Source organism: Strix uralensis, chromosome 4, assembly GCF_047716275.1.
Source record: "Strix uralensis isolate ZFMK-TIS-50842 chromosome 4, bStrUra1, whole genome shotgun sequence".
Classification (NCBI taxonomy): Eukaryota; Metazoa; Chordata; class Aves; order Strigiformes; family Strigidae; genus Strix; species Strix uralensis.
Window position 1 is genome coordinate 68,604,933 of NC_133975.1, and position 25,120 is coordinate 68,630,052.

General features: G+C 39.4%; 1 protein-coding gene across 1 annotated transcript in view; it reads right to left on the reverse strand.

Annotated features, from left to right (window-relative positions):
- Positions 1-25,009, reverse strand: part of LOC141942937 (bifunctional heparan sulfate N-deacetylase/N-sulfotransferase 4) — a 108,423-nt gene extending 83,414 nt beyond the window's left edge. Inside the window, exons 1-2 of the mRNA XM_074867204.1 lie at positions 24,419-25,009; positions 7,319-8,562 (exon numbers count right to left, since the gene is read on the reverse strand). Of these exons, the coding sequence (XP_074723305.1) occupies positions 7,319-8,299 (981 nt within the window). The 5' untranslated portion in view covers positions 8,300-8,562; positions 24,419-25,009. The remainder of the gene's footprint in view (positions 1-7,318; positions 8,563-24,418) is intronic.
- Between the last annotated feature and the right edge of the window lie 111 nt (positions 25,010-25,120).

Here is a 25,120-nt window from a genome sequence, read left to right on the forward strand (position 1 = left end):
TGACTAGCCTTTCTATAAAGCTATTTGAGCATTTCATAGAGTGTTATTTTGCTATACAGGAAGCAATTGTTATTGCTCCTTTTTAACTAATATGCATTGTTTCAAAACTCAGGTTAATGCAGGCTTCTTGAGAGGTTGATATAAAGCAGCCATGTTTTTTGGCTCCTATGGATTCCCTAAATGTTATGAAAATGATTTAAATTAAAATAAATGAAGCTAAATTAAATAGACTACCACATATATCCTGGAAATATACTCCAGTATGATACAACCTATGACTTTAGAATAATTTTGGAGAAGGGAATCAAGAAATCAGTACAAATCCAGGAAATTAATGGAAGCATAGACAAAGGAATGTGTCACAAGACAGTGATGCTGAGCACAGGCTGTGAGCACTAGATACTTCTGAATTCAACCAATAACTAAAAAACACTGCCTTTTTTATATTTTAAAAGGTATTGTGATGTTTTTTAAAATTTCAGAATTGCTATTCTTTTCAAAAACTAAGTTCTATTGAGTACTTACAGCTAGTTAAAATGCTGGAAGAATGAAGGATGATTCTTCTGGTTTTTTAATTCATTTGCTTACTTTGTGAAAGATTATTTTTTTTTTCCTTGGGAAAAAAAAAAAAATATATTTGTGATAATTCCGTGGTGCTTGTACGAACAGTATCAAATTGCACTGCTCGGAGCCTTGTAACCTTGCAGACATAAAACCAGTGTGCCCTTTGAGACAGGAGAACACTGAGTGAGTTTTCAAACATTTGGGAAAACCTTGCTTAGACCACGTGATAGAGGCACCCTTATAATGTATGGGGCACATGGAAGGAATATAATAGTCTAAACTAATGAAATGAAAGAGTTAGAAAATTAGAGCCACCAGAATCTGTTTTCTGGCAAGGCTGTATAAAACACTGTCAAGACCTACCATATCTTCAGTGGGAAACCTGGCAGATGAGAGAACCCCAAGTCTATTATAATTCAGGCAGGGTACTCAGATAGACAGTCAATCTGCCAGGCTGCCAAGAAGAAAAATAAATGTTTTGCTGATGGCAGAGGAATTGTGGTTTTTTAACCACATCAGTACTGAAATTCTGAATGAAAGAGCAGGCTTTATTGAAACAAAAGTATGAAACTTTTTGTGTGATGTATCTTGACAAGGCACTTGAGCTGTATTCAACACTCAAATTGTTGCAGAAAGAATTGGGTGATTCAAGAGACCTGAACAAGTAAAATATTGAATGAACTGTCATCTCTGCTGAAGCAGAATGCAATAGACACTCCCATTTTTAAAAAGATTGTCTGATTATTAAATTTTTCTTATAACACCTTCTCAGCTGCTTTTAAAATTAATTTTTAAAGTCTTTAAGACCATTGAAAAGTGGAAACTCCAGAATTTCACTTCATTGTGTTCTTCACTGCCACTCTCAAGTACTTTAAAAGGCGACATAAGAGCAACACAGCCTATAATGACTAATGCTTGGCTGTCTCCTCTAGCTTCCTATGCTCACACATCTTCTGGTTTTAGTTTCTCCCTGTATTGTCCATTGGTGTGGTTACTTTACTGGCAGGAGTTTATTACTATAAAAAGGCTACAGGGATGACTATTGTATCTCACATTATCACCAAGGAAGCAAATACTGTTTGCAGCTTCTGATGAAGGAAGAAGCTGCAGATGAATGAACAATAAAAAAATATTTGTTTCTAGTGCCTATTTATAGCACCAGAAGTTTCAAATTTTGCTCTAGCACTGGGGATTTCGGGTATTGATATTGGATGCATTTGGAAGTAACTGGATGCAGATTGAGATACCTGGCTACTGTAACTTCCCCACAGTTGGGTGCGAGTGTAGGACAGGTACAAGAGAGTAGAGCATCCAGAGAAAGTCTTCAGAAACCTGAGTTAAAAATCCAAGTACCCATTATAATCTTCCCTGATTCTTAATTCTGGTCTTGACCACTGCTGGCAAATTTCTACAGAAAGCTGGGCATATTCCATTACCCTAGATGCCAAATTCTGCAAAGGGATGCAGAAATGCATTCTTGTCTGTTGTTAAATAGAGCTTCCTCATCCACATGCCTGGGTTGGGTCTGTACCACCAACCCCAGAGAGAATGAGAGGCAAGGTACCCCAACAGAACTGAATTAGGAACGAGCATTGGTCTACAAGAGTTTATTAAATTCCTTCTTTAGACTTTGCATAGACAGGAAGAAGGATTTGCAAACAGCAGCACAGAGAGTGTTACCCACCCCATGCCCACCTGCAGCTTTGTGCTGACTATCATTCAGCCATGGCTGGTGATGTAGCCCAGACATTTCTCATTATCCCACCTGAAAGCAATTGTCCTCGCAGAAAGATCAGAAAAAGCATATACTGGAGAGATTCAGTTATTGTGCTCAGACTCCTGCTGAGCCAGTTCCCTTTAATTTGGAATTATCAGAAAAGATGCAAGTCCAGCATGAATTTTTGTCTTTAAAATACTAAAATGAGCAAGAAATCACAGCCTTTAAGTGTTCATGGCATTTTAATGATGGTGAAGGTCAAAGACAAAGTGCAGACTTGTGGAAGTGACGAGGTGTCAGAGACTAATGTAATTCTTATTTCCACTGAAGTAAGTGGACTGAAGTTTAGAGTGGAAGAAGGGGGGAGAATGCAGATGGGTTATTTGGTGCTGCAAGGAGAAGGAGAGACTGCAGTCAACAGCAACACAAAGAACATTCCCAAACATTGCTCGATCATTTTATAGTACCTCAGAAAGCACAAACATACTCCTGCCCTTATGGCAGCAATGAGAGGGAATGCAGAAAAGGGAAGTGTAGCTTTTAGAGAAAGGGGCTTTGTGATATGATGATGCTGGGATGAGCAATTTCTCTTTGATTAAGGGCTCCAGCTGGGAGAGTGGGGGAAGAGAGGGAAGCAGGTGGCTCCTGAGAGAGTCCACCTGGAACAAGACTATAGAAGGGAAGCTGTGCTACAGTTGCAAGCCCTAGAGTCAGAAGGAGTGTAGAAAGTGAAAGGCTAATGCTTTTTGTTATGTTTTATTTTTTTATTTATTAAAGAATAAGAGCTTTAGCTTGTATTGTCATCTTGCAGGTTTTTTTGAGTTAACAATAACAAGTGTGTTTGTGAAAGTTGTTGAAAAAGTCCTGGTTGCTGCATTGAGCTCTTCCCAAGTGAGTAAATGTTGTACTAGTGCATACTATAGCAACAAAAAAAAAAAAAAAAAAGACTTTAGTAAGTTCTTACTACCTGTTTGGGTAATGCAGGTCTGTTTGTGTTCAGTTAAAAGGAAACTTTAAAGATAAAATTTCTATATTCTTTCTGTATGGCAATCCCAGACGTGACATAATCAGCCATTTCTAGGTTTGTTTTGCTAAACCACTGATGCTGGTGATCCTGGATTTGTTGTGTGGCTGGGAACCAATATAATTTGCAAGTACACAAATTCAATAATTCTGCAAATTAACTGATGAATTCTTCAGTCTTTTTTGTTTTCTAAAATCAAGTAGTGAGATAATATGTTGGCAGGAGGGAAAGGGAGAAATTCATTTGCAGAGGCTTGCTAGGCTCAAGATAGATCTCTGCAAAGCTTGGGAAAATAGCTCTCTGTGGCTCTGCTGAGTTCCTGTTTAATTACTTAGCCAGATATGACCTTGCACAAGTTCTATAATATAAGGGACCAGGAGATCTTTTGTGGTAAACAAAGCCCATAATAACTCTGTTCTCTAATCTCTGTTTCTCTAGCTGATGCCACCCTTTATAAAACTATATATATTCTTGAAGCACCTAATTGAGAAATGGCTTTGTAAGGGGATAAAAACATTTGAGTTGCAGGAAGTAATTACACAGGAACAGTATTACTTGTCTTTTTATTGTTACATAAAAATACTGTTATCAGAAGATTTATTTCTAGTTGTATGTCCTTTGAGTTGGCAGTTATTGCATGTTTGGTCACCAGAAGGAAATGCCTAAGAGGTTGAACAGAGTAATGTTATTTAGTTGTATTTTTTGTACAGTTTAGGAAGTGTGTAATGGTTCATTTGCAGTTTCTTGCATGCACCTGGGAATCTGCTGTGTATGAAAGCATTCCCAAGGGACATGGGTGTGCATGGCACCTTAGGAGAGCCTAACAGAAAGTCTGTATAACTCTGCAAAGTGAACCTACGCTGTTTGCAGTAACAAATGCTAAGAACTAAAGGAATTGGAGAAGTAGTGATGTGGCATAATGCAGTGGATTGTACTGTGTTGAGAAATTGTTTCATTACAAACACTGCTTTATATGGTTCTCTTGTTTTTGAAAACGCTGTATAAATATTTTCTATTATATTAGAGATGCTTATGTTTTAAACTTGCACTGAGGGGACAGGATGAAATGAGTTTTGAAGTGCATGACATTTTAGATGTGGACTGTGGGGTTTTTTTTGTTGTTGGGGTGTTTTGTGGGGTTTTTGGTGCTAAGTATACCTGTAATATGCAGTTCAGGGAAGAAAGGAGATGATTCCAATTCTGCCACATTCTTAAACAACATACGGAGCCTGTGCTAATCCCTATAGCTATCAGAGCCATTTACAGGACAAGCACAACCTGCCCCTAAATCTCATGGTGCTTCCGTATGTCAGAAACAGCCTCTCACCCGCCATGAAAGCACAACCCTCTCTGAGTAGCTGGCTGCAGCCGCTGCTTCAAAATGCATGGCAATATTTTGACATCGCTTAAATATCAGCCTCGTAAATATTGCCTCCCTTTGCTACTTTTGCTTTTCAAGCAAAGAATTTGCTCTGCCTTAAGGGGTAAAGGCAGGCCCGCTTGTTCTTAATTGCCTCCTTCCCCAAGTGACTTGGGAGATTGTTCTCTAACTGACTGTAATTATCCTTTACTGTAAACTAACCAAAGTACACTCTGATTTGGGTGTTACGTTCATTAGCAAGCATCCAGTTTTGAATGTTAATGTATTCTGGGAATATCCGGTCTATAAGAATGGACTGATCTGTGTAGCAAGTGTTTGTGAAATACCCTGAGGAACAAATCTGTATTGGGTAACTGATTTGAAATGAAACCCATGATGTTAAGGACAGAATATCAATGGATGGTCAAGATGCAGAGTGGTTTTACGTGCAAATGTCTAAAAGGGAGATAAAACTTTTATTGTCCCCAGAAGGGTGCTTGATGGGAATGTTGGTTCTGAGCATGTGCCTGCAAAAGATTTCTCTCCACGGTTGGTGTTTGTCGCATGATTTCTTGTTTGAGGTGAAGAGGGGATTTATCCCATGAGTGGCACTATTGGTGGTTTTGTGATGGAAGCGGGCTGTTAAATTAGCACTGGAGAAATGTGGGAAGAATGAAAGCTTCCTGTCATACCTTGACCCAAACATAATCCATAAAAAGAAGACTAACCACATGTTCCTTTAAAAAAATAATTTTTAAAAATGTCTGAATTCCTAGCAGATGCTTTCTCTTGTTATATTCAAGACATTCAGCAGTGTGAACTGCTCGGTTTTCAGATGGGTAAATGTGCACAGCATATAAAAGTAATGCTGAATGCTTTTAACAGCTACAGTTCTGCCATCCAGCTCCTACTCAAGCCCCCGGATCTGGAGTTTTCTGCTGTCTCCTATAATGAGCTATGAAGCATGGTTGCTCTGCCAAACCCAGGTGTAAAGGTTTGCCTAGTAATGTTGATTGCTGGATAAAACGGAGGTGACTTGGGTTTTTTCTGTCTAGTGAGAATATTTATGATTTGAATTTCCAAGTGACTCTGGACACTCTTCTTATAGTAATAGAGGCTCTTCATCCAATGTAGAATAATAGACTTGCTTAGTGGAGCCAACCACATCAGAAAAAGACGCACTTAAAAATGTGCAGGCGGTAAGCTATTGCTGAAAAACTTGTTCCACAATTGCCTTTTCAGTTAATTTCCTCTTGTATACAAACTCCTTCTCAGAGCATTTTACCATATATTTCCGGAGAGAGAGCACTTGATCACTGAGCTTGTGCACAATGCTCAGATCTCAAGACACCAGGCACTTGGAGTGCCTGATGCTAGAAATCAGCCCTGATGAGCATTTATACGCCTGGTTTGGCTAACAGAATTACCCAAACTGTTCTGATGTGCAAAATTGTTTTAATTGTATATGAGACTACTGCTTTTGCTGGGTATTTCAATACCTCTCCTAATGATCTGGATGAGGAGGCAGATGAATATAGAAGTTGTAGAAATGGAAATAAGAATTAAGAAACAAAATAGAAATTCATGTTTAAAAACAAAAGGATTGCTTATTTGTCATGAAAGCACTGGGATATTTACAGGAAAAAAAGCTCTAGAATAAAGGCTTGAGAATATGATGTTGTATGCTTAGTAACTTCAATTAATCTCTGAATATGATGATTCCCACATGTGGAAAATTGCAAGGAAATAACTGTCATGCTATTGAGTTCTGTGTATTTTTTCCAAGTTGCATGCATCTTTGAAAATTACTCTGAACAAATCTAATGGTGTCCCTGGATACTACAGACTACAAAAATAAGAATAAAAGAGACCCCAAATAATAGTCTGTGGGCTTTTCACCATATCAGATGGTTATGTCATTTGCTAAAGTGTAGGCTATGCTTCCATCCTGTCCCTGGTAACTTTAAATGCCTGCCTGATAATGAAAACTACCCTGCCAACTCTTGTAAGTAAAAATGGGACTTTTTAAATATAGTGATAGTTACATGAGATTTAAAAAGGCAACCATCTTCTATTGTTCTGTCTACTTTTCAGAAACAGTGAAAGAAAGATACAGAAAATTCCTATAAATTGTCTTATATATTTATAAGACATACATATATACATGTGTATGTCTGTATACCCATAGGGAAAAAAAACTTAATGCAGTGTAAAACATGTGTTGTTATTGAAAAATTAGATATCTTAGCAGCGAACTTGCTCCAGAAACAGAAATCCTTTTATCTAAAGAAAGATCTCTGTAATGTGAGGTATAAAAAGTCTCCTTTGTTACCTGGGTGCTCTGGGTGAAGCCCTTGAGCAGAACCTATATAAGCAAGAGGCAGCCAGTACAGTCGCTATATGCATTACTGTATGAGGCCATCTATATGTATCAACATACCTGAATGCATCTCTGTGTATGTATGTGGGTAAACAGACTTTTAAAGTAATTTCAGGATACAGCTTCTGTATCTGTTAGCTACACTTGTGTACTTTCAGCCTTTACTAGGAAATGGAGCTTGCCAGCTTTTACAAGCTTTGTCTCTTTTTAATACATTTTGATACATCCGCACATACATGTATTTGGGATGGTATCCCCCAATCCTTGCCTTACCTTCACATCTTTGATGTTCATCCTCGTTCCTTCCTTCCCAACAAAGATGTCATCTATGTCAACCAGAATGTACCTATCCAAAGACAGTGTGAGCTTTTTCCCCGACAGGAAAGAGATAGCATCAATAAAGATCAGTTTGTGCAACCAGAAGGTCAGGTTGTTTCCAAAAAGGACTCTTTGAATCCCATCATGAAGCCCTAAGTCTTGGATGACAGTTGCATACAGAGCAGCCTTTGGCAATGCCACGGGGGGTGGTCTGGAGGTCTGCAGTTCGGTTAAAAGCACAGGTTGATAGGTGGAATGGTTAAACTGGAAAACTGACCAGTCTTCACCAGGCAGTGGACCTTTCTCAACCCTTGGTGCTTTTGTAATGCGCAGCAGGGGAGACTGAGGGTTTACTACACAGTCTTTGAGGGCTACATTATTGTAAAGATGTAATGGTAAACCTTTCAGTTTTGTACTTGGGGAACTGTTCTCGTTGGCTTTATGAAAACCAATTATGCTAACACTGTATTCCACACAGTATTTTTCCAGAAGCTCTCTATTCCATGAGTCCATGGATACATACTTTAAAATATTCTCATATATAACAACCGTGTATTTTCCTCTTCCATTGTCTGTGAGAGGGGGAATATCCCCCTTAGCTGGCGCGATGACCATGTGGTACTGAAATCTGCTGGACTCAAGGATGGCTATGATGTCTTGCCCCAGCTGGGAGTACTGGCTTTCCACAAACAGGAGGACAGTGGGATCAGTTTTAGATGGATCAATGGGCTTAGCCGTTTTCAGCTCCACAGACCTGTATGGTAGAATCTTCAGGTCTTCACACTCCGCTTCTCCGGTGGTTTCCACGAGGGCCATTTCCTGCTTGTACCCAGTGTAGAGGTAATAGGCAGAAATGATGATACTCGCCAAGCAGAAGGTTGCCAGGAGAATGACCAGTGTTCTGAAACTTCTGCGGAGCTTCACGATTAGATTCATCTTTCGCAGGACTTCCAAATTCTGTTGGACTTGCTGCTTTTTGGTTCCCTCTTCCTAGAGTGCCATAGGAATGAGGAGATGCAGAGGTGCCGATTCCCCTCCCAAGATGTTCATGTGACCATTGCAGTGCATTTATGAAGCTGTTAGGGAGGTTATAAAGTTGTTGGAGTGGGAAGTCAAAGGATCTGGAAAGCTAAATTGAAAGAGGTTTTCTCAGAATGCAGCAGCTGCCAATAATCAATGAAGAGGACTCTTAACATTATCTGCAACAAGAAGTAAAAGAAGAGTAAATAAACTAAAATCCATAAAGCAATTAAAAACACATGTTAATAAAGACAGTGATTGATACTGGTAATCTGAGTTAAGAGGGAAGTTTATGAACAGTTCAAGGAGCACTCAGTGTCACTTGCTTTCTTGATGTATTAAGATAAGCTGCATTAAACAGCTCTCCCATATTCTTAGAGTATAAAAATAAAATCTAAACATAAATTTTTGAGGACATGTATCTCTTATGGACATTTATTATCTAAAATGGTTCACTGCTATTACAGATGAGAACGACTGAAGACTGTAGGACAAAATTAGGACAAAGTAAAAGTTTGTTAAATATTCAGCCATGGTCCCTGTTACCCCTTTCAAAATACTTATGTAGCTTCAGGTTGACAAATTCTGTGTTGGACTGGGAAACTAATGGAACCAAAGTGAAAGACATGAGAGAACTTTTAGGAAAGACTTTTCTTTCCAGTTTCCATTCTGTACTTGAAGTCATCAGTACTTTACAGTCTGTTTAAGGACTGTCTGGAATGATGAAGATTGTGCGTGGATTTTCCAAGTGAATGAGTAGGCTACTAAAACTGCAGGGTACAGATGTGCATACCTCTACCACCATCAGGCATGAAAGGGAGGTGGTATGTAACATGGAAAGTACCACGAAGGAGTTGTTCGGTGAGTGTTGGGTGGGCATGTAGGCGTGTGCCCTGGGCCATGACACCTCCCGCTAAAGGACTTGGCCTTCAGTCTGTCCCTGCTGTGCTGTATGGCTGAAGTACAAGGTCCTTAAACCTGACTGCCAGGCCAGCTCTGAAGTACTTGTGCAATTCCTGGTAGTTCTACCTAAATTAATGAAAAATTACCATTGGTAACAATAAACCATGTAACTCAGAGGCAGTTAAAACTAACTAAATAAATAGCCCATGCTGCTCTATGGATTTAAATAAGAATTGACATATTTGTGAACTATTTATATAGTTAACCTATTGGAATAATGAGACTGTAAGCAACGGATAATTTTTGAGCTGCAAGGAAGAAACACTCATTTCAGGCAGATACTTGTCAGTTGATGTGTCCTCCTCCATTAACTCAGATTACACTTTTCAGTTTCATTCCAAAAACTATTTCTTCATCTTAAGCTTTATAACTAAAACTGGAAAATGCTTGTAAGAAAGGTACTGAAGAAATTTGTCTAGCAGTATATTTTATAACTCTGGTATGAAGTTCTAAGGAACCTTTTGATTGTCTCAGTTCAAGAGCTTAAAAATGAAAGTTAAAAGTTTTAATTTTGCTTTAAATGGCTCATATACCACTCTAATATTAGAGTACTTGACTGCTTTTGGGAGCTTACCAAGAAATGAAGAGAATGTTGAAGTAATGGTGAATTAATAGTCTACTTGCTCATGAGAGGCTTGTTGCTGCTCTCACAGTTTAGAGAGAGGGAGTTGTTGCTGAGACCATTTGTGACTTTGTCAGGTTCAGGTTTTTTATCTGCTTTACCCTTCTCAGCTAGAAGCTTGCTAGGAGATTCGTACCCCTGTATTGTGGGTTACTCCATCAGCGACCCTACTGCATGTCACGCAGCAATTGGCCAAAAGGGGAGCAAGGTGGGTAGTTTATCCACGGACAGAAGTGAACAGAAATGAGAAAAATGTTTTGTATTTAGTATTGTCTTATGTATGAGAGAAGAAATACAAAAGAAATCACAGCTATCACTTGGGAATTAAAATAATCCTGATAATTGTAAGAGTATTTACCCCCCTTTTGGTGCTTCCCTTGTTCTGCAGTTCTGTTTGCTTGCCAGGATCTTGCTTCTTATTACACCTCCAATTAAGATTTTATCAAAAGATAAAACTGGATCAAGTGAAGCATCCTCTGGGAGGCTGTATTCCAGTTTTGGTGACGTTGATGAGTTGCTCAGCCTGACTCTGAGGGTTGATCGGATGAGGAGAATTGCTCTCCGTGGGAACAGCAGTCTCGCTGGGTGCATAGTCTGCCCACAAAACAGCTAATTGCAACAAGCCTTAGTTTTGTTAGCATGAGACAGACGGGTACCTTGAAAACTATAATTTAAAACCCCTCTTGGACTCTGCATCATCTGCTTGCTTTCAGCACTAGAGGGCACTATCTTCTTGCTTTTTAGCAGACAGTACCTGCTCTCACCTCGACTCAGAGCAGACAACCCTGCCTGCAGGCAGGCTCTTTCCAGAAGGGTCTTGGAAATCCTCAGGGCAGGTAAAAGATCTTAATTAAGACTCTTCTGTTCAAAAATAAATACAAAACACGACTTCTGCTCTAAAAAATCTGCCACTAAATCACACTGAATACTTATCAAATGTCTCAGCCTACACCTAGAGCACAAGGGAATAGCATGCAAGGAGACCTAAAATTACACATTTTTTCCTCACTGCCTGTCCTGCTGGATCTCCCAAGTACTGGTACTGCAATAAGCCAGATCTTTGCTGCTACTATTGCTTGTATTACTACAAATATGAGAAGCCCCTGACTTTATACTAGCCAAAACAAAAATATGGTCTTCATCCCAAATTATTTGATCCACATGACATCGGTAAAATCTCTTCAAGTTAAAATATTAGCAATCAGATTTAATATAAACTAGTACATCTGTTGTATGCAGATGTTATAACAAGTAAAAGTATTCACACTTGTCTAGATGTCTAAATATTAGAATTAATAAGGAATTTAAACTTGCATATGGAAACCTGGCATTGGAGCAGATCTTTCTAGTTTGCGCGTTGTGTCTGAAGTTCTCTATTGAACTGATGATACTGTTCAGTAAAAAAAATAGTGTGAAGTAATTAAAGTTTATGAAAATAAATCAGCTATATTAGCCATTAGTGGGACATTTTCCAAGGCATAATTGGAAGTTAAGTGCCATTTGTGCCTTTGAAACTTCCCTCTTAAAGTTCAACAGCTTTTTATTTGCTCAGAAATTCAAACATCTTTGGAGTATTTCTCTGCTATATTAATTTGAAAAACATGAAAATAGGCCATATTTCATAATTAGCATTACTAATGCAGTTTCATTTTAGAAACTGGTGTTTGAGGTCCTGTGTTCCTATGGTCACTAGTCAGCATTCATTGATTCTTCGGGAGTAAAGCCCAAAACTGGGTACATTGGATCAGATTACATTCATCCATAGTTGGTTCTTCAGTAGCTCTTCAATCGTGCATTCAGCTGACTTCCTAGACATGAGGCCTTTTCCCAGAAAGTGCAGAACTCTGCAATATAACTCTGTTGTGATGCCATAGCTGTCTGCAGGAACTGTAATTTTTCTTTAATTCAGGCAGGCAAAGAAAAACAGAGCTTTAAAAATTGTTGCCTCCCTGCTAAACAATACTTCCTGCTTCCCCATAAAAATGCATTTGATTGATGATTAAAGCATACTGATTTTGAAGATGATTGATTGGGAGATTAGGACTCAACTATTTAAAACCGATAGCACAATACTGAAAAGAAACAGCCTCTTATTAAGACCGTGTGTTAACATTGCATCAGGAATTAAAGCTGATTCTCTCATGGTCCAGTTACTATATGTAGACCTTCTCACAGGGCTTAGTGATTTAACAAGCATCTTGACCAAATTAGGCGCAACTAATCAGCGGGGGGAATACAGACATTGCAGAAGGTAGTTACATATTGCAAAGGTAGCTGTTAATTGCTAATGAGGGATAGCAGAAATAATTAAGTTATTGCCTGGGTAAATAGAGAAAACCCCATTAAGAGTGAGAGTTGCTGCCTTCCATCATCCATGAGGAGGAATAAGTGGTAAGTGAGCAGCCTGTCCTTGCCTTGGAGGAGGCCTGTGGCAAGTGTTTGACCCAAGGGCTAGGTGAACCCTTCCTCACAGGTCTGCTTTAAGCTCTACTCCTTTCCTTGCCTCGCCTTGTAGGTAGGTGAAGCACCTCTGATCTAGCTCAGTCTGTGGAAAGCAGAGATAGTGATGTTAAGCAAACAGTTGTGTTTATCCACCTTATGGATGGACCTAACAGATGTCCCACCCGCAGCAGGTTAAGAGTGTGTCACTGGTCACAGCGTTGAGTAGAGGAGCAGGACACTGGTTGTATCACTGCAATATGATCATTTCTAGTCTCCTGTCTGTACCAGAGTGCAAGACTGTATGGAATGATCTACAGGTAATTCATCTGGAGGCAGGCCAGAGGTTTCCTCTCATCTTATTCCAGCATAAATGAGAAGTCAGAATGGCTTTATTTTCTATATGTAAAAGTTCCCTTTAGGCTAAAAAATTAATGTAAACTCTTTCCTCTTTTTCCTTCTTTTCTAAGCTTGTAGGACTTCTGTCATTTATTAGCAGTCCAATGATCCATGATGCCTACTTTCTACTCCTTCCATATGACTGCTCATTCAATACAGAAACAAGAAAACTGATTTAAGTGAAAAATTACTCCTGTTGACCATTAGCAAAAGTTCAGGGTTTCTATTCACTGCAGAGGAAAAAACAGCTTTTTTTTTTTTTCCCCAGAAGTTTCCAAGAGACTTTTTTACTAAACTCATGAAACTTGTGTGCTTCTTGAAAGTAACTTTCTTCTTTTTCAAGCTTAAAGTTGCAGTGTGTTTTGTGTTTATAAATGTTGCCTTGCTCATGACAGGTGTTGATGCCAGCTGCTCATAGCTTACCATAAGGTTTTAGAAAATCCCTTTACCTAGGATAAGGACAGCTTCTGAGCTGGTAAAAGCTGTTGCAGGTCTTCTAACTTCGTTCTAACTCTCATATTTTGAGTGGAGAAGCTGCTCATCCCTTTTACATCTTTTGTTTGTTTCCAGTGCATAATCATCTGTAAGTTAAAACACCAATCTTTCAGTATTTTCAGCAATTTGATCAGTCTGTAGTGCACATCTAATCTTGTGTGATTCCAGAAAGCTAAATGATGCCAGAAGTCGAAGTTGATAATCAATGAATATAAAGCAAAGTATTTGAAATGCCTCAACTTGTGTGCTCAATGAAAGCTGGCATGATCTTATGAATGAAACAATACTTGGAAGCTAGCGATTTGACCCTTTAGACTTCTAGCTTTCTTTGGCTTTAAACTTTTCCAGATGATTTCAGAACTTGGAGCTTTGAAGAAAAAAGGCCTCCTAGTGGAAAGGTGGCTAAAGGCATAATTGGAGATAGGTTTTACACATAAACATATTCTCACACGTGTATGCATATGCACACACCCCCACCTCTTACTATGTATATAAGATAGTTGGGGACCATGGTTTAAAGGTACTTAGGAAATCTAAACTCTTCACTCTTGATAAACTGATAACATCTGAATGCTGCAGACAATTAATGCAAGGCTAATGGTTTGTCTCACTCCAGGACCACCAAAGTTGATCTGTTTTTATCATGGGTACTATTGTCAAGTGTGATTTGAAGCATACTAACGGGGTGGTTTTCCTTATTTTCAGTGTTTTACGCATCTTTTGACTAAAGGGATTGTGATTAGAGAAAACCTTGTAATAATTATTATGTATTCCATTAATACTTCCAAAGGTGTGCAGATAGCCACCACTGACTGCCACAAACCCCACTTTCTTGAACACATATGATAGATCTACTGTCATAACAGCATGTAAGCAGACATTTTGTTCTCATTAATTCATGTGATCTCAAGTTGCTGACTCACCAAGTGGTTTTTTTCCTTATTGATGCTTTTACACAGGTAACTATAACCTCTCCTAATGAGACCCCCCACAAAGATATTCTATGTGAATCAGTGGGATGCTTTTACAAATGTGAACTAATGAGACTATAAGGAAGGTATTGTTCTTTCTTACAAATCCTCCCTCACAGAATTGTTGCTGCCTTTGATTCTCCAGCCCATATGTAACATTGCACGTTGCTTAACTTCCAGCAGAAATTTATTCCAAGACTTAACCAGACCACACTTCTGGTGAATGCTGCCTGATGTTCAGCCCCAACACTTTTGATCCATTAACTTCTAACAATCCCACAGTCATTTTAACCACCCAGAAATACACACAAATATCCCATCCATTATGTTTCGGTGACATTTCCTCCAATTGTCACAATTTATCAGTCTCTAACACGTCAGAGGTTTTGAATATAAGTAGTAGTACTTCCTCAGAAATCACTGACTGCTGATTTTTCTCAAGTGTTAGGTGTGGCAACTCCTAGAAATCAGTAATAATTTAAGTATAGTCTCAGGAGGACCATGCATGATGAGAGAACCCATATATATATATATATTTCTTGTTTCTTGGCAGGGTGGTTCTAGTCACCATTGCAACGGGTAGGTGTTAATTACCACATACGCCTTCTGCGCAGCTCCATATGTGGCAAAAATGTTGTGTAGTGATATCAAAATACATCACTTTTCAATATATATGTAATATTTTGATGTCATCAGGCAAAACATGGTAACTTTGTGGCGAGACTTAAAATTTGAAAAAAGAAAAATCTTCTCAATACTATTTCCAATAAATGTGTCCATCTTGCCTGAGTGATGGTAACAGGATCTATGGCTTTTCACCAGTAAGTCACCAATAATTCAAAAAAGCTAAACTGCATTATTTCGGAGTACAGGCCTGACTTTTCCAAGGTCATGTGGCAGACCCACGGCTGAGGTGGAAGCAGTAGCCACTTGCTCTTGCCCTTCAACAGATAGGTATTTTTACAACTTTCATGACATCTGTAGAAAAGTAACTGAACTACCAAGGGTGAAAAGAATATTTTTGAGAGGTGATCTGAATGTTGGAAGCTTACATGATGACAGAGCCAAAATATCATGGCAGAAATATCATGTGGCTAAAACCAGCAGAGTTTCCTATGGTACAAATTTGTGTGAACTACAGGATCGAGTCCTTGGAGTTGATGCTTGGCTTTCCCAGTGGGATTAATGGAGAGTGGAGGTGTAATGAACATCCTAGGATTGCCCCAGTTTTTTTCAGTAAAACCAGTGAATAAAAGCAGGCTTCACATGTTTTCCTGAGGCAGCCTGCAAAACATTCCCTCTGACCTGATGCAACAAATCTCTGATCTTGCTTGGTTAATGGCTCTTCATCACTTTTCAATTGATAGTTTAATGCTTCAATGGAAGCCAATATGAATTCATTTAACTTTTCAAATAAAACTTTTGGGAGATGCTATATCAGATGTTTTATTACAGTCCATCTATTCTGTTACTGTTTTCTGCTTTTATAAGGCTGTCAATTAGCTATCCAGTTTCGATAGAATGATTTGTGTTGTGAATTCAGTTGAGATTCAACATTTGTGCAATATAATGGGTGCCTAACTAGAATGGCTTAAAGTCAATCAATGCAATAGTCAAACTCTGTATACCCTGTTTGGTCGTATAAAAAAAGCTAAGACAAAAAAAAAATCTTTTTATAGTTCTATTGGTATCTACATAACTGCATATTTTCTGTCTCTATTTTGAAAATTTACCAAGGATTACAGGTTTTCTGGATAGCTATTGAAACTTCACTTTTTGGAGGTTTCTTACACAGAACGGTTTAAAAGCTCCTTTTATAATGAAGAGGCCCTTTGCCTACAAGACATAGTCACAGGCTCTGGTATAGCTTATTAGAAGCTAAACTCTTTGAACTTTATACTTTTTTTAGTAGTCAACAGTTTCCTGTGCTTTCTGTTTTCTTATTGCTTTTATGGGACCTAAAAATGTTTGCCACCATACAAGGTAATGTATCGACCTTTATATCAATGACAATATATTTCACAAGATAACATGTTTCGTGGTGTCTGTATCTTGTCATAGGGACTAGTTGTGAGAAAGTCTGATGTGGTCACATCTGTGCTAGGAATTAAAAGAAGGCCACTAACTTATTTCAGAGAGACTACTGCTGTCACATAGTAATGATCTATTACTACTGCAAAGGAAGTCTATTTAAACCCAGACAACAAAGACTTTGGGCCTAAATCCTTAAAGCAGCATGTTTACCACATGAAATTTAAACAGAGGTTTATTCTGAGTTTACTCAAGCCAGGTTCCAGACAGCCAGAGACTGTTTTCAAGCTCTGCGTACATTAAGTCTCATTATACTACCTTCCCTATATTCTTTAAGTAAATTCTACTGGAGTCCCCTCTCCCCATCTTCATTCTTGTTGGCCGAAGGGTTTTGTTGTTATTGTGAGGATTTGGTAGAAAAATGGGTAGAATACATCGTGAGTGAGTGTGGTCCCAGCAACCTCTGATCAGAGCAGGTGTGTGGACTAGAGCATCACCTAAGCCATCAGCACTGGCGACAACCTGGCAGGTCTTGGCCAGCAAATAGTGGTAATGGCTTTCAAGCAAAGTAGGGCAAGCAAAGTCAATGAAGACAGGGTGACTCTCCACATGTCTCTTCTTTTTTTGTTGGGTACGTGTGCTTCTTGGACTTCCAAACAGCAGTGTTCTGAAGGGGAAAATTCAAACAGTCACTTCTCCCTTGCTTATAAAATACTTGCATTTATCCCAGCTTTATTACATGACAGTTTGGGGGCAGGAAGTTAAGTTTATCATATTTCTCCTGTCTTTTTCATATATATTTAAATTGCTTAAGATAGAGTCTTAGTCCTAGACCAGGTTCCAGGCAGTTCTTCAGAAAATTCTGGGTCTTATTACCAGTTCTTTAAAACTGGGCAGATTAGTATTTTGTGGGAACCAGTTACAGCTGCACATATTACCATTGTCAGTAAAATTAATCTAGACATAGAAACTTCATTATGTACTAAAAATACTACAATACTCAACAGATTATATCTTACTTGAATGTATTTAAGTATTTCAGACACTGCCAAGCAGACCAGATAGTCCGAGGAAATTTTATGGAAGATGTATTAATACAAATTCAACTTCTTTTTTTTTTTCTTGCAATTATTGGATGGGTATTGTTTGCCTATCTAGACGAAAAATGCCTAGGGGTGAGAAGATAAGGCAGGGAGTTGAAACTTTGAGTTCTGTCTCTTGCTGTCATCAACACTCATGTATTGTTCTCTGGAGACCACTGATTTTTTTTTTTCAGTACTTCAGTTTTTCCTCTCTGTGTTGTGGGAACAACAGAGACCCTTTTCTACCTTTACAGGGGCATTAGCTGTAAAACATTCTAAGAGGGTTCATGTTTGGTTCAAATGTATATAGCATAGATATTGCAAATGGTGCATTTAAGAAAGCCAGTGCAAAATTCATACTTTCATGTGCAGTCAAATGTATTTGCAGTGCTTGATTCTTTTTTTCTTATTCTTCATACACTGGTTACATTTTTTTGTGTTTGTCTGCTACTGTTTTATGGGGTTTCTCTGAGAGAAGCCACTTTGTCAGTCAAGTGAAAGATCTCTTCTGAGATTTCTGGTGTGTCATCTGTGACCTATAGATACTGTTTTTCATTTGGTTCAAAATATAAACAAATGTTTCCTTTCAAAAGATCTATTATTTGTTTTGTTTAGATAAAGTTCAATTTAGAAATGCCATGAGTAGGATAAGGGTCCTACTTGAGAATTCAAGGGATTTTTTTTTGTTGAGTCATGCTAAGCTCAGAGACTGGAACTAGAACTAATACCATTAGAGCTATGTGATAGAATAGCAAGGCTTTGATTAACCTGTTGTTTTAATGAAAAAATCTCTGCTTATTGAACTATTGAGGCATTAATTGATTTTTTGAAAGGAGAGTGTGGAATAAAAAAATATCCAACTGGTTGTCAAAATCTTTCTGAACATACTGCCCCTGCACCAGGCTGGAATTATTTTTCTTTACATTCCTATTCTCTCCTGTGGACTGGGCGCACAACTATACTCCGTTTTCCAATATGCATCTCTCAGTTTTGTCTTGGAAGAGGAAATCCAGCCTGGCTTTCTGGTTTATGGAGGGGCTTACAAGCCAAAAAATCATGTCTCATTAGTTGACACAATGATACACTGTAATTGATAAAGTTCTGTTTTAGACAATATATACATAGATATTTAATTTTCTGCCTGAATGTAAATATTCTTCATGTAGGAGAAAGACTTTTCAGAGGTACTTCAGTTAAAAAATCTGAATATGCAAAATGACTTCCACTAATTCATGATGGCATGTTGAGCTTACTTCAAAGCTGATGAAGCTAATTTTAAGGGAGTCTGAGTGTGTCAAGTGTTTTGAGGCATGCACTGCTTGCTTTGCTTGTCATGCAGACAGTACATATCACAGAGATCTCCTGATCTTTAACTGTGATTTTTCAGTTACAAATGACAGTAACGTGCACTCCTACAGGTAATTTAGAAATAGTAAATTATAAGGAAACAAAACTCAGTTGAAGTTGTGTTAGAAGATGAATTTATCATAGAATCCTAGAACGGTTTGGGTTGGAAGGGACCATAAAGATCATCTGGTTCCAACCCCCCTGCCATGGGCAGGGACACCTTCCACTAGACCAGGTTGCTCAAAGCCCAGTCCAACCTGACCTGGAACACTTCCAAGGGGGGTGGCAGCCACAACTTCTCTGAGCAACCTGTGCCAGTGTCTCACCACCTTCACAGTAAAGAATTTATTCCTTATTGCTAATCTAAATCTACCATCTTTCAGTTTAAAACGGTTACCCCTTGTCCCATCCCTACACTCTCTGATAAAATGTCCCTCCCCAGCTTTCCTGCAGGCCCCCTTTAAGTACTGGAAGGCCACTATAAGATGCCCCTGGAGCCTTCTCTTCTTCAGGCTGAACAACCCCAACTCTCTCAGCCTGTCCTCATAAGCGAGGTGCTCCAGCCCCCTGATCATCTTCGTGGCCTCCTCTGGATCCGCTCGAGCATGTCCATGTCTTCCTTACGTTGGGGACCCCAGAGCTGGACACACCACTGCACATGGGGTTGCACGAGAGCTGAGTAGGGGTGGAGAATCCCCTCCCTCGACCTGCTGGCCACACTTCTCTTGATGCAGCCCAGGATACAGTTGGCTTTCAGGGCTGCGAGTGCACATTGCTGGGTCGTGTTGAGCTTGTCATCAAGCAACACCCCCAAGTCCTTCTCTGCAGGGCTGCTCTCAATCTACTCATTGCCCAGTCCATATTTGTTCCAGAATTGCTGCTTTTCTGTTACTAATGAGATAGACCTTAAGAAGGTGGGATGGTTGCTCTATCAATTCAAAACAAACCTGGACCCTCAGCTGCTAACAGTAGTTACTAATTTGTACAGTGCCCTGTGCTGGAAGGGACTGCACACTATGTGTGTCTGCATGGTTCCACCCTTAACAGTGCAATTGTATGGGGGTAGAACAGTGAAACCATTTAAAATGGCACAACAAATACAGTCTACAGACTAGCAATGAATAAAAATGCCCTAGTCTATTATATCAGCTATTTAGGTAGAGTGCAGGTAGTCTGGCAAAAGTATCAAGGCAGATGGCCCTGCTTTTCTTTAAACTAAAAAAAAAAAAGCTATGAGAGCTTTAAAATCAAGAGTGACCAGTAAGTGTAATTTCTGTATCTTACCGAGAAGCCTAGATGCTACTGCATTTTCCTCTCTTTTCCAAAAATTTCTCTGTGAATCATTGACCACCTGCCCTCCCCCCTGGTGGTTTAGGGGGTGATAAATATCCTGGTGAGACAGAATAAATTCCAGAGCCTCAGGGTATTCTTTGAACTCGAGCTCTGGCCTTCTCCTTGCAAAATACGGTCCCATGCAAAAGGAAAGGATGTTGGATAAAACATCCCCTGAAACTAGAACACAGAGGTGGGTGCATATTTCATGACAGACTGTTTTAACTTTCCAAACAGTCGCCTCTTTTATGGCCAGCAGCTAGTATTAATTATTTATCAGAACACTTATTTATACACTAAAAGCTAAATGCAATCCTTTCAGTGGAAGCCTGGCAGAGTGTGGGTTGAAATAAGTAGCTGTGGATAGTCCTTCAGGAGGATAAGTTTTGCGCACAGCTCTGCTCAGGGAAGAGCCCGTTCACATTACTCTGTCTGCTGTGTGTCTCTGATAATGATATACATGTATGGGAGATTAAGACTTAGCCATTAGTAAAACTACAGCTGTAGATGCATCAGCCCAGAGCATTAGCTATGTGTGCATTTTTCAGTGCTCTTGTGGTCTGTGACAGGACAGCAGATGCTCCTCTCATCCCGTGGCTGCACAAGGACTAACTCTGAAGTTTCAAGATTGTTCTAGCCAGAATTCTGCAACAGCAGCCTTGGGTGCCAAAGCATGCACCCTGTAACTGTAGCTATACTGTGGTCTGGGACAAACGCATCAGCAGATATACGTGCACAGATTTTAAATTGCCATCTGCATTATACTGTCTGTTTTGGGGATGTGCTATAGAATACCTTGTCTTAGCATGTAGCCTCTATGTGACATGAAGCAGGGAAAACAAAGACTTCCCTAGGTTGTGAAAAGCAACCCAGAGATTCAGCAGGTTTTTTCCTCGGCCAAGCTAAGTAAGCCAAGTACAATTCTTATTTCATCAGCTTCCAAGGAAGAAGAGAGAACCCCTTTCTTTTTGCTGCTTTTCTCCTGAAAGAAGCCCACCTTGCCCTGGCTTCTACTTTTGTATTTGTTCTGGCTCTGCAAAACCCATACTTGCAGCAGAGGAGTGAGGATTAATTTGCTCCACTTGCCTGCACTTGGGAAAAGCAGTTGTGACCCTTCCTGTAGCCAGAGGGAAGGAAAAAAGGTTTAAATACTTCTCTGCTCTTTTCAGAATTGAGTCTAAATCATCTCATCACAATACATGACTTCTGGTACCAATGTGTTTTCTTCATCAAATACTGACATGGTTTCTACACTGTTGTGCTGTTGCCATGTGATTCTGGTGGCATTACTGTTTAGATAAAATATCATTAGTTTTCTATAGCAACTGTTAATTTCAGAAGAATCTCTGATTTCATTGTAATTATTACTGACACTAGATGTAATAAACGTTTTGGATTGACGTGCATGGTTTTCATTTTCTTCCAGCACATGATTTTTTTCATAGCTCAAACAATTTTTCTAATTTAAATGTTGATACAGATGGAAAATAAATTCTGTATTTGTATCTAGTGCTCTTTTGGGTGGCTTACACTTCATGAGGGGCATTGCTTTAACATCTCAATAGGAGAAGTAGACTTGTTGCTGTGATATGGGCATTCTTCAGCCTTTCTCAAAATGTGAGACAGGACACTTTAACTTAGTGCTCCACGCAATTTCCAGCACAGAGACCCTCCTTCTCCCATAGTCTAGTCCCTCAACCTGCTCTAATGGTCCTCAACTCCATCTCAGGCCTGAGAATAAGGGATCTGCTACACTGCACTCCTTAATCTTTGTAAATGGTTTCAAACCTAGGCTCCACTCACCTTGGAAAGTGTGGAGAGCCCTTGGATCATCTTAAGCTCAATGCCCTTTTCCTGAAATGATGCCACAGGCTGGGGAAATTGCAGCTTTCTGCACAATTCCGAGTTATCTTTTCCTTCAGCCACCTAGGCCTCAGCTTGAAATGCTTTGCTGCTCTTAGCCCAGGGTTTGCTTTGTTCAGAAAAGCCCATTTTGCAGGTATGGAAAGCAGTTTCCTCAATGCACCTAAGACTCTGAAGCGTTATGAAAGCTTTGCAAAGCAAACACTTGATGGAAGCAAACAGTGTATACACACAGCTGAAGCTCAGCCAGCCCTATGGTCACAGAGGCAGTCAAATCAAAATTGTCTGTGAGTTAAACCAGATTTGGAACAGAAATTATCTTTTTTTTTTTTTTTTGGTAAGAGATCATGATACTCTTTCCCTTATTGCTTGTAGAAAAATAAAATGAGAAACAAATCTTTTTCTGGTAACATTATGGTTAAATATAATTTTTTATTCATCTAACTGAAAACTCAGTCACAACTACTAGTAACTCATCAGCATTTTCTTTGATCAGTGTTGCCCTGGGTTTGCAATATGGGGTCCTGTTTTCCTTAAAGTATCTCTTTATACCTCCAAGATAATTCCTGTACTGTAAACCTTAAAAAAAAAAAAATATATCTTTAGTATTAGCATATTTTTCTCTCACTCCTCCTGAATGATAGTTGAACTCTAGAGAAGCTCATGATTCCTTGCATGCTGCCACATCAGCTGAGTTTGATCAGTGCCATTACAAAGAGCAATATAACAGATATCACAACCTCTAAACATCCATAAAGTTTTAATAGGACTTCCAGAACTTAATAATATGAGTTAACAGGGTGTTCAGACTGAAATGTGTGTAAGTCATCAGTCACTCAAGCATCCTGCTCTGTGCTTAAACCTAACCCTTTGGATTTGATTTACTCCAATAAAATGAAAGTTAGAGGAGCATTTTTCCAGCCTCACAGAAAAGTGGTGTCAACAAGACATTAAGATACTCCTGCTTTGATTTCTGAGGCTTTCAGACGTTAAGCATTTATTATGAATCAAAAAAATGGTCATGTTCTGAGGAAATGGCACAAAAACCAATACACAAACTTCTGCACAGAGCAATGCCATTAGGAACATCTAATCTAATTGAGCAGATCTTATTATTTGAATTGATAAGGTTCAGAAGAAAACTGGAAGCCAAGGATTTCCTTAGTTAAATGCGACTTGGCATTTCCTCCCTCCCTTTAGAGCAGCATTTCAGAAAGCAAGTCAGACAGTGCAGCTTGTCTGATGGTAAAATGTGCATGATGAAAGTACACAGACATGATGGGGCAAGACAGGGAAGCACCTGGCAGCATTGCAAACTATTCAAACTTTATGAACAAGGAGATTCTCCTATTATTCCACAAGTTGAACATCTTAGAGCAGGAGGATCATAATTAAAAACTACTGAAGAAACATGGTGAAAATGACTTATTTTTATCTTTTGTTCTGATAACATTGAGAGGTAGAAAATACAGAATAACCTGCTACATGGGGTAGGCTGGATTCTGCAGCATTTATTCACAGGAAAGGAAGGTCCAATCAACGTGATTAAGAGCTGCAGAAGTTAGTGAAAAATGCTATGGTAAATTTCCTGGGGAAAAGGAAACTTTAATGAGTGTGTGTTTTGTATGTGTGTGTGGTTACATTAGTGTAGTGCTTGTAGGAAGAGACTTATTCACCTCTAAACATTTTTGCTTTGAGTGTTTATTCCCAGCAGCAGTGACTTGGAGCCAGGGTGTTAGCTGTAAGATAAAAACACTGAGCTGCTGCTGTGCTCTGACTCTGTAGTGATCTGAAGAGCAAACGCTGATTTCTTCAGCTTGCTTCTTACTACCTGAAATGATCTTTGTTTCCACACTATGAATGATCATGCTGTTTTAAAAAAAAATGTTGCTGACGGATGTTGTTTGGATATCAAACTGCTGGAAAAGATCAGATCTGCAGATCTTGGCTTCCTCACAGGGCAATTACTCTTACTTTAAATAGTGCATGTTTACTATACGTCCATGGAAAGCTTTCACGTTGTCATTTTAATACACTAGTTTTGCTTAACTTTATTAGATGGTAGCAAATCAAAGCGAAGTACATAGAATAGACTAAAGAAGAATTGCAACCTTTATTCTCCTTTTTTTTCTTACGTAACTTTCCATGCTCTAACTTCTGCAATCTTTCATATATTTAGTCAGACAACTGGTTCCCCTTGGAGGGTGTGGATCCATTTACATTGAGGGCACCTGCATGCAAACATGGCAAAGACTATCTCAAACTTTCAAATAATTCTTTGAATGCCAGGCTCTAGGCAGCTTTCTGAAGTACTTACTGTACATAATTAGGTTCTAGCCAAACCATTTTACACACCGTGTGGATATTTATACCTGCTCAGGAACTGTTTTCTTGTTTCTGAGTACAGGCACTGTCTATATAGTCGTACAAATATATACCCAGAAGTATAGGTTAACACAGCAATATGTGCAGAAGCTGAACAATAGCTTACCTAGAGAAGAATTTCTCTTCCTAGTGTGCAGGAAAGAGACATCTGCTATTCAAATCTCTTCACATGGCTCCAGGTAAACTAGGGAGAGTTTTCAATTGACAGCAGTTGTCTGAGCAGCATCCCGGGAAGGTTCCTCTTGCTCCAGCCCCAGTAACTGAACTCTACCGGCACAGTCACATCTCATTTATACACAGACTGTCCTTTTCAAAACAAGCAGCCAGCTGGAATGAATCAAACCTCTGTTCAGCACACTGTTAAAAATGCAGCTTCCTTCTTGGACATGGGGATTACACCGGGGAGCAGCCAGGCTACAGCAAAAAGGCTGCGAGAACTATTTAATCACCCGAATACCAGCTGCTCCCGTTACTACTGCCGGTGCTGCTGCTGTGCCTCCTGTTTGCTGTAGTCAGCCTCCCTCTCCCTCATATCTACAAGAGTATTGAGGCGGCTTTGCAGGGTGGTGATTGGCAGAGGCGGCCAATTCCTCCAGCTAATCAACCCCCAGACTTTCAAGGACTCGAAGCTGCTCTGATGTCATTCCAACCGAGGGGGGATGCTTCACGCGAGGACGTGGCGATAGAGGCTAATTCGGAGATGAGCTGCATTCCTCTCCCACTGCTGTGATTGATTAGATGCTCCAGGAGGATTTGCATAATCTGTCATTGTGCAGTTGGACCACCTCCCCTCCTGCCCGCCCGCCCA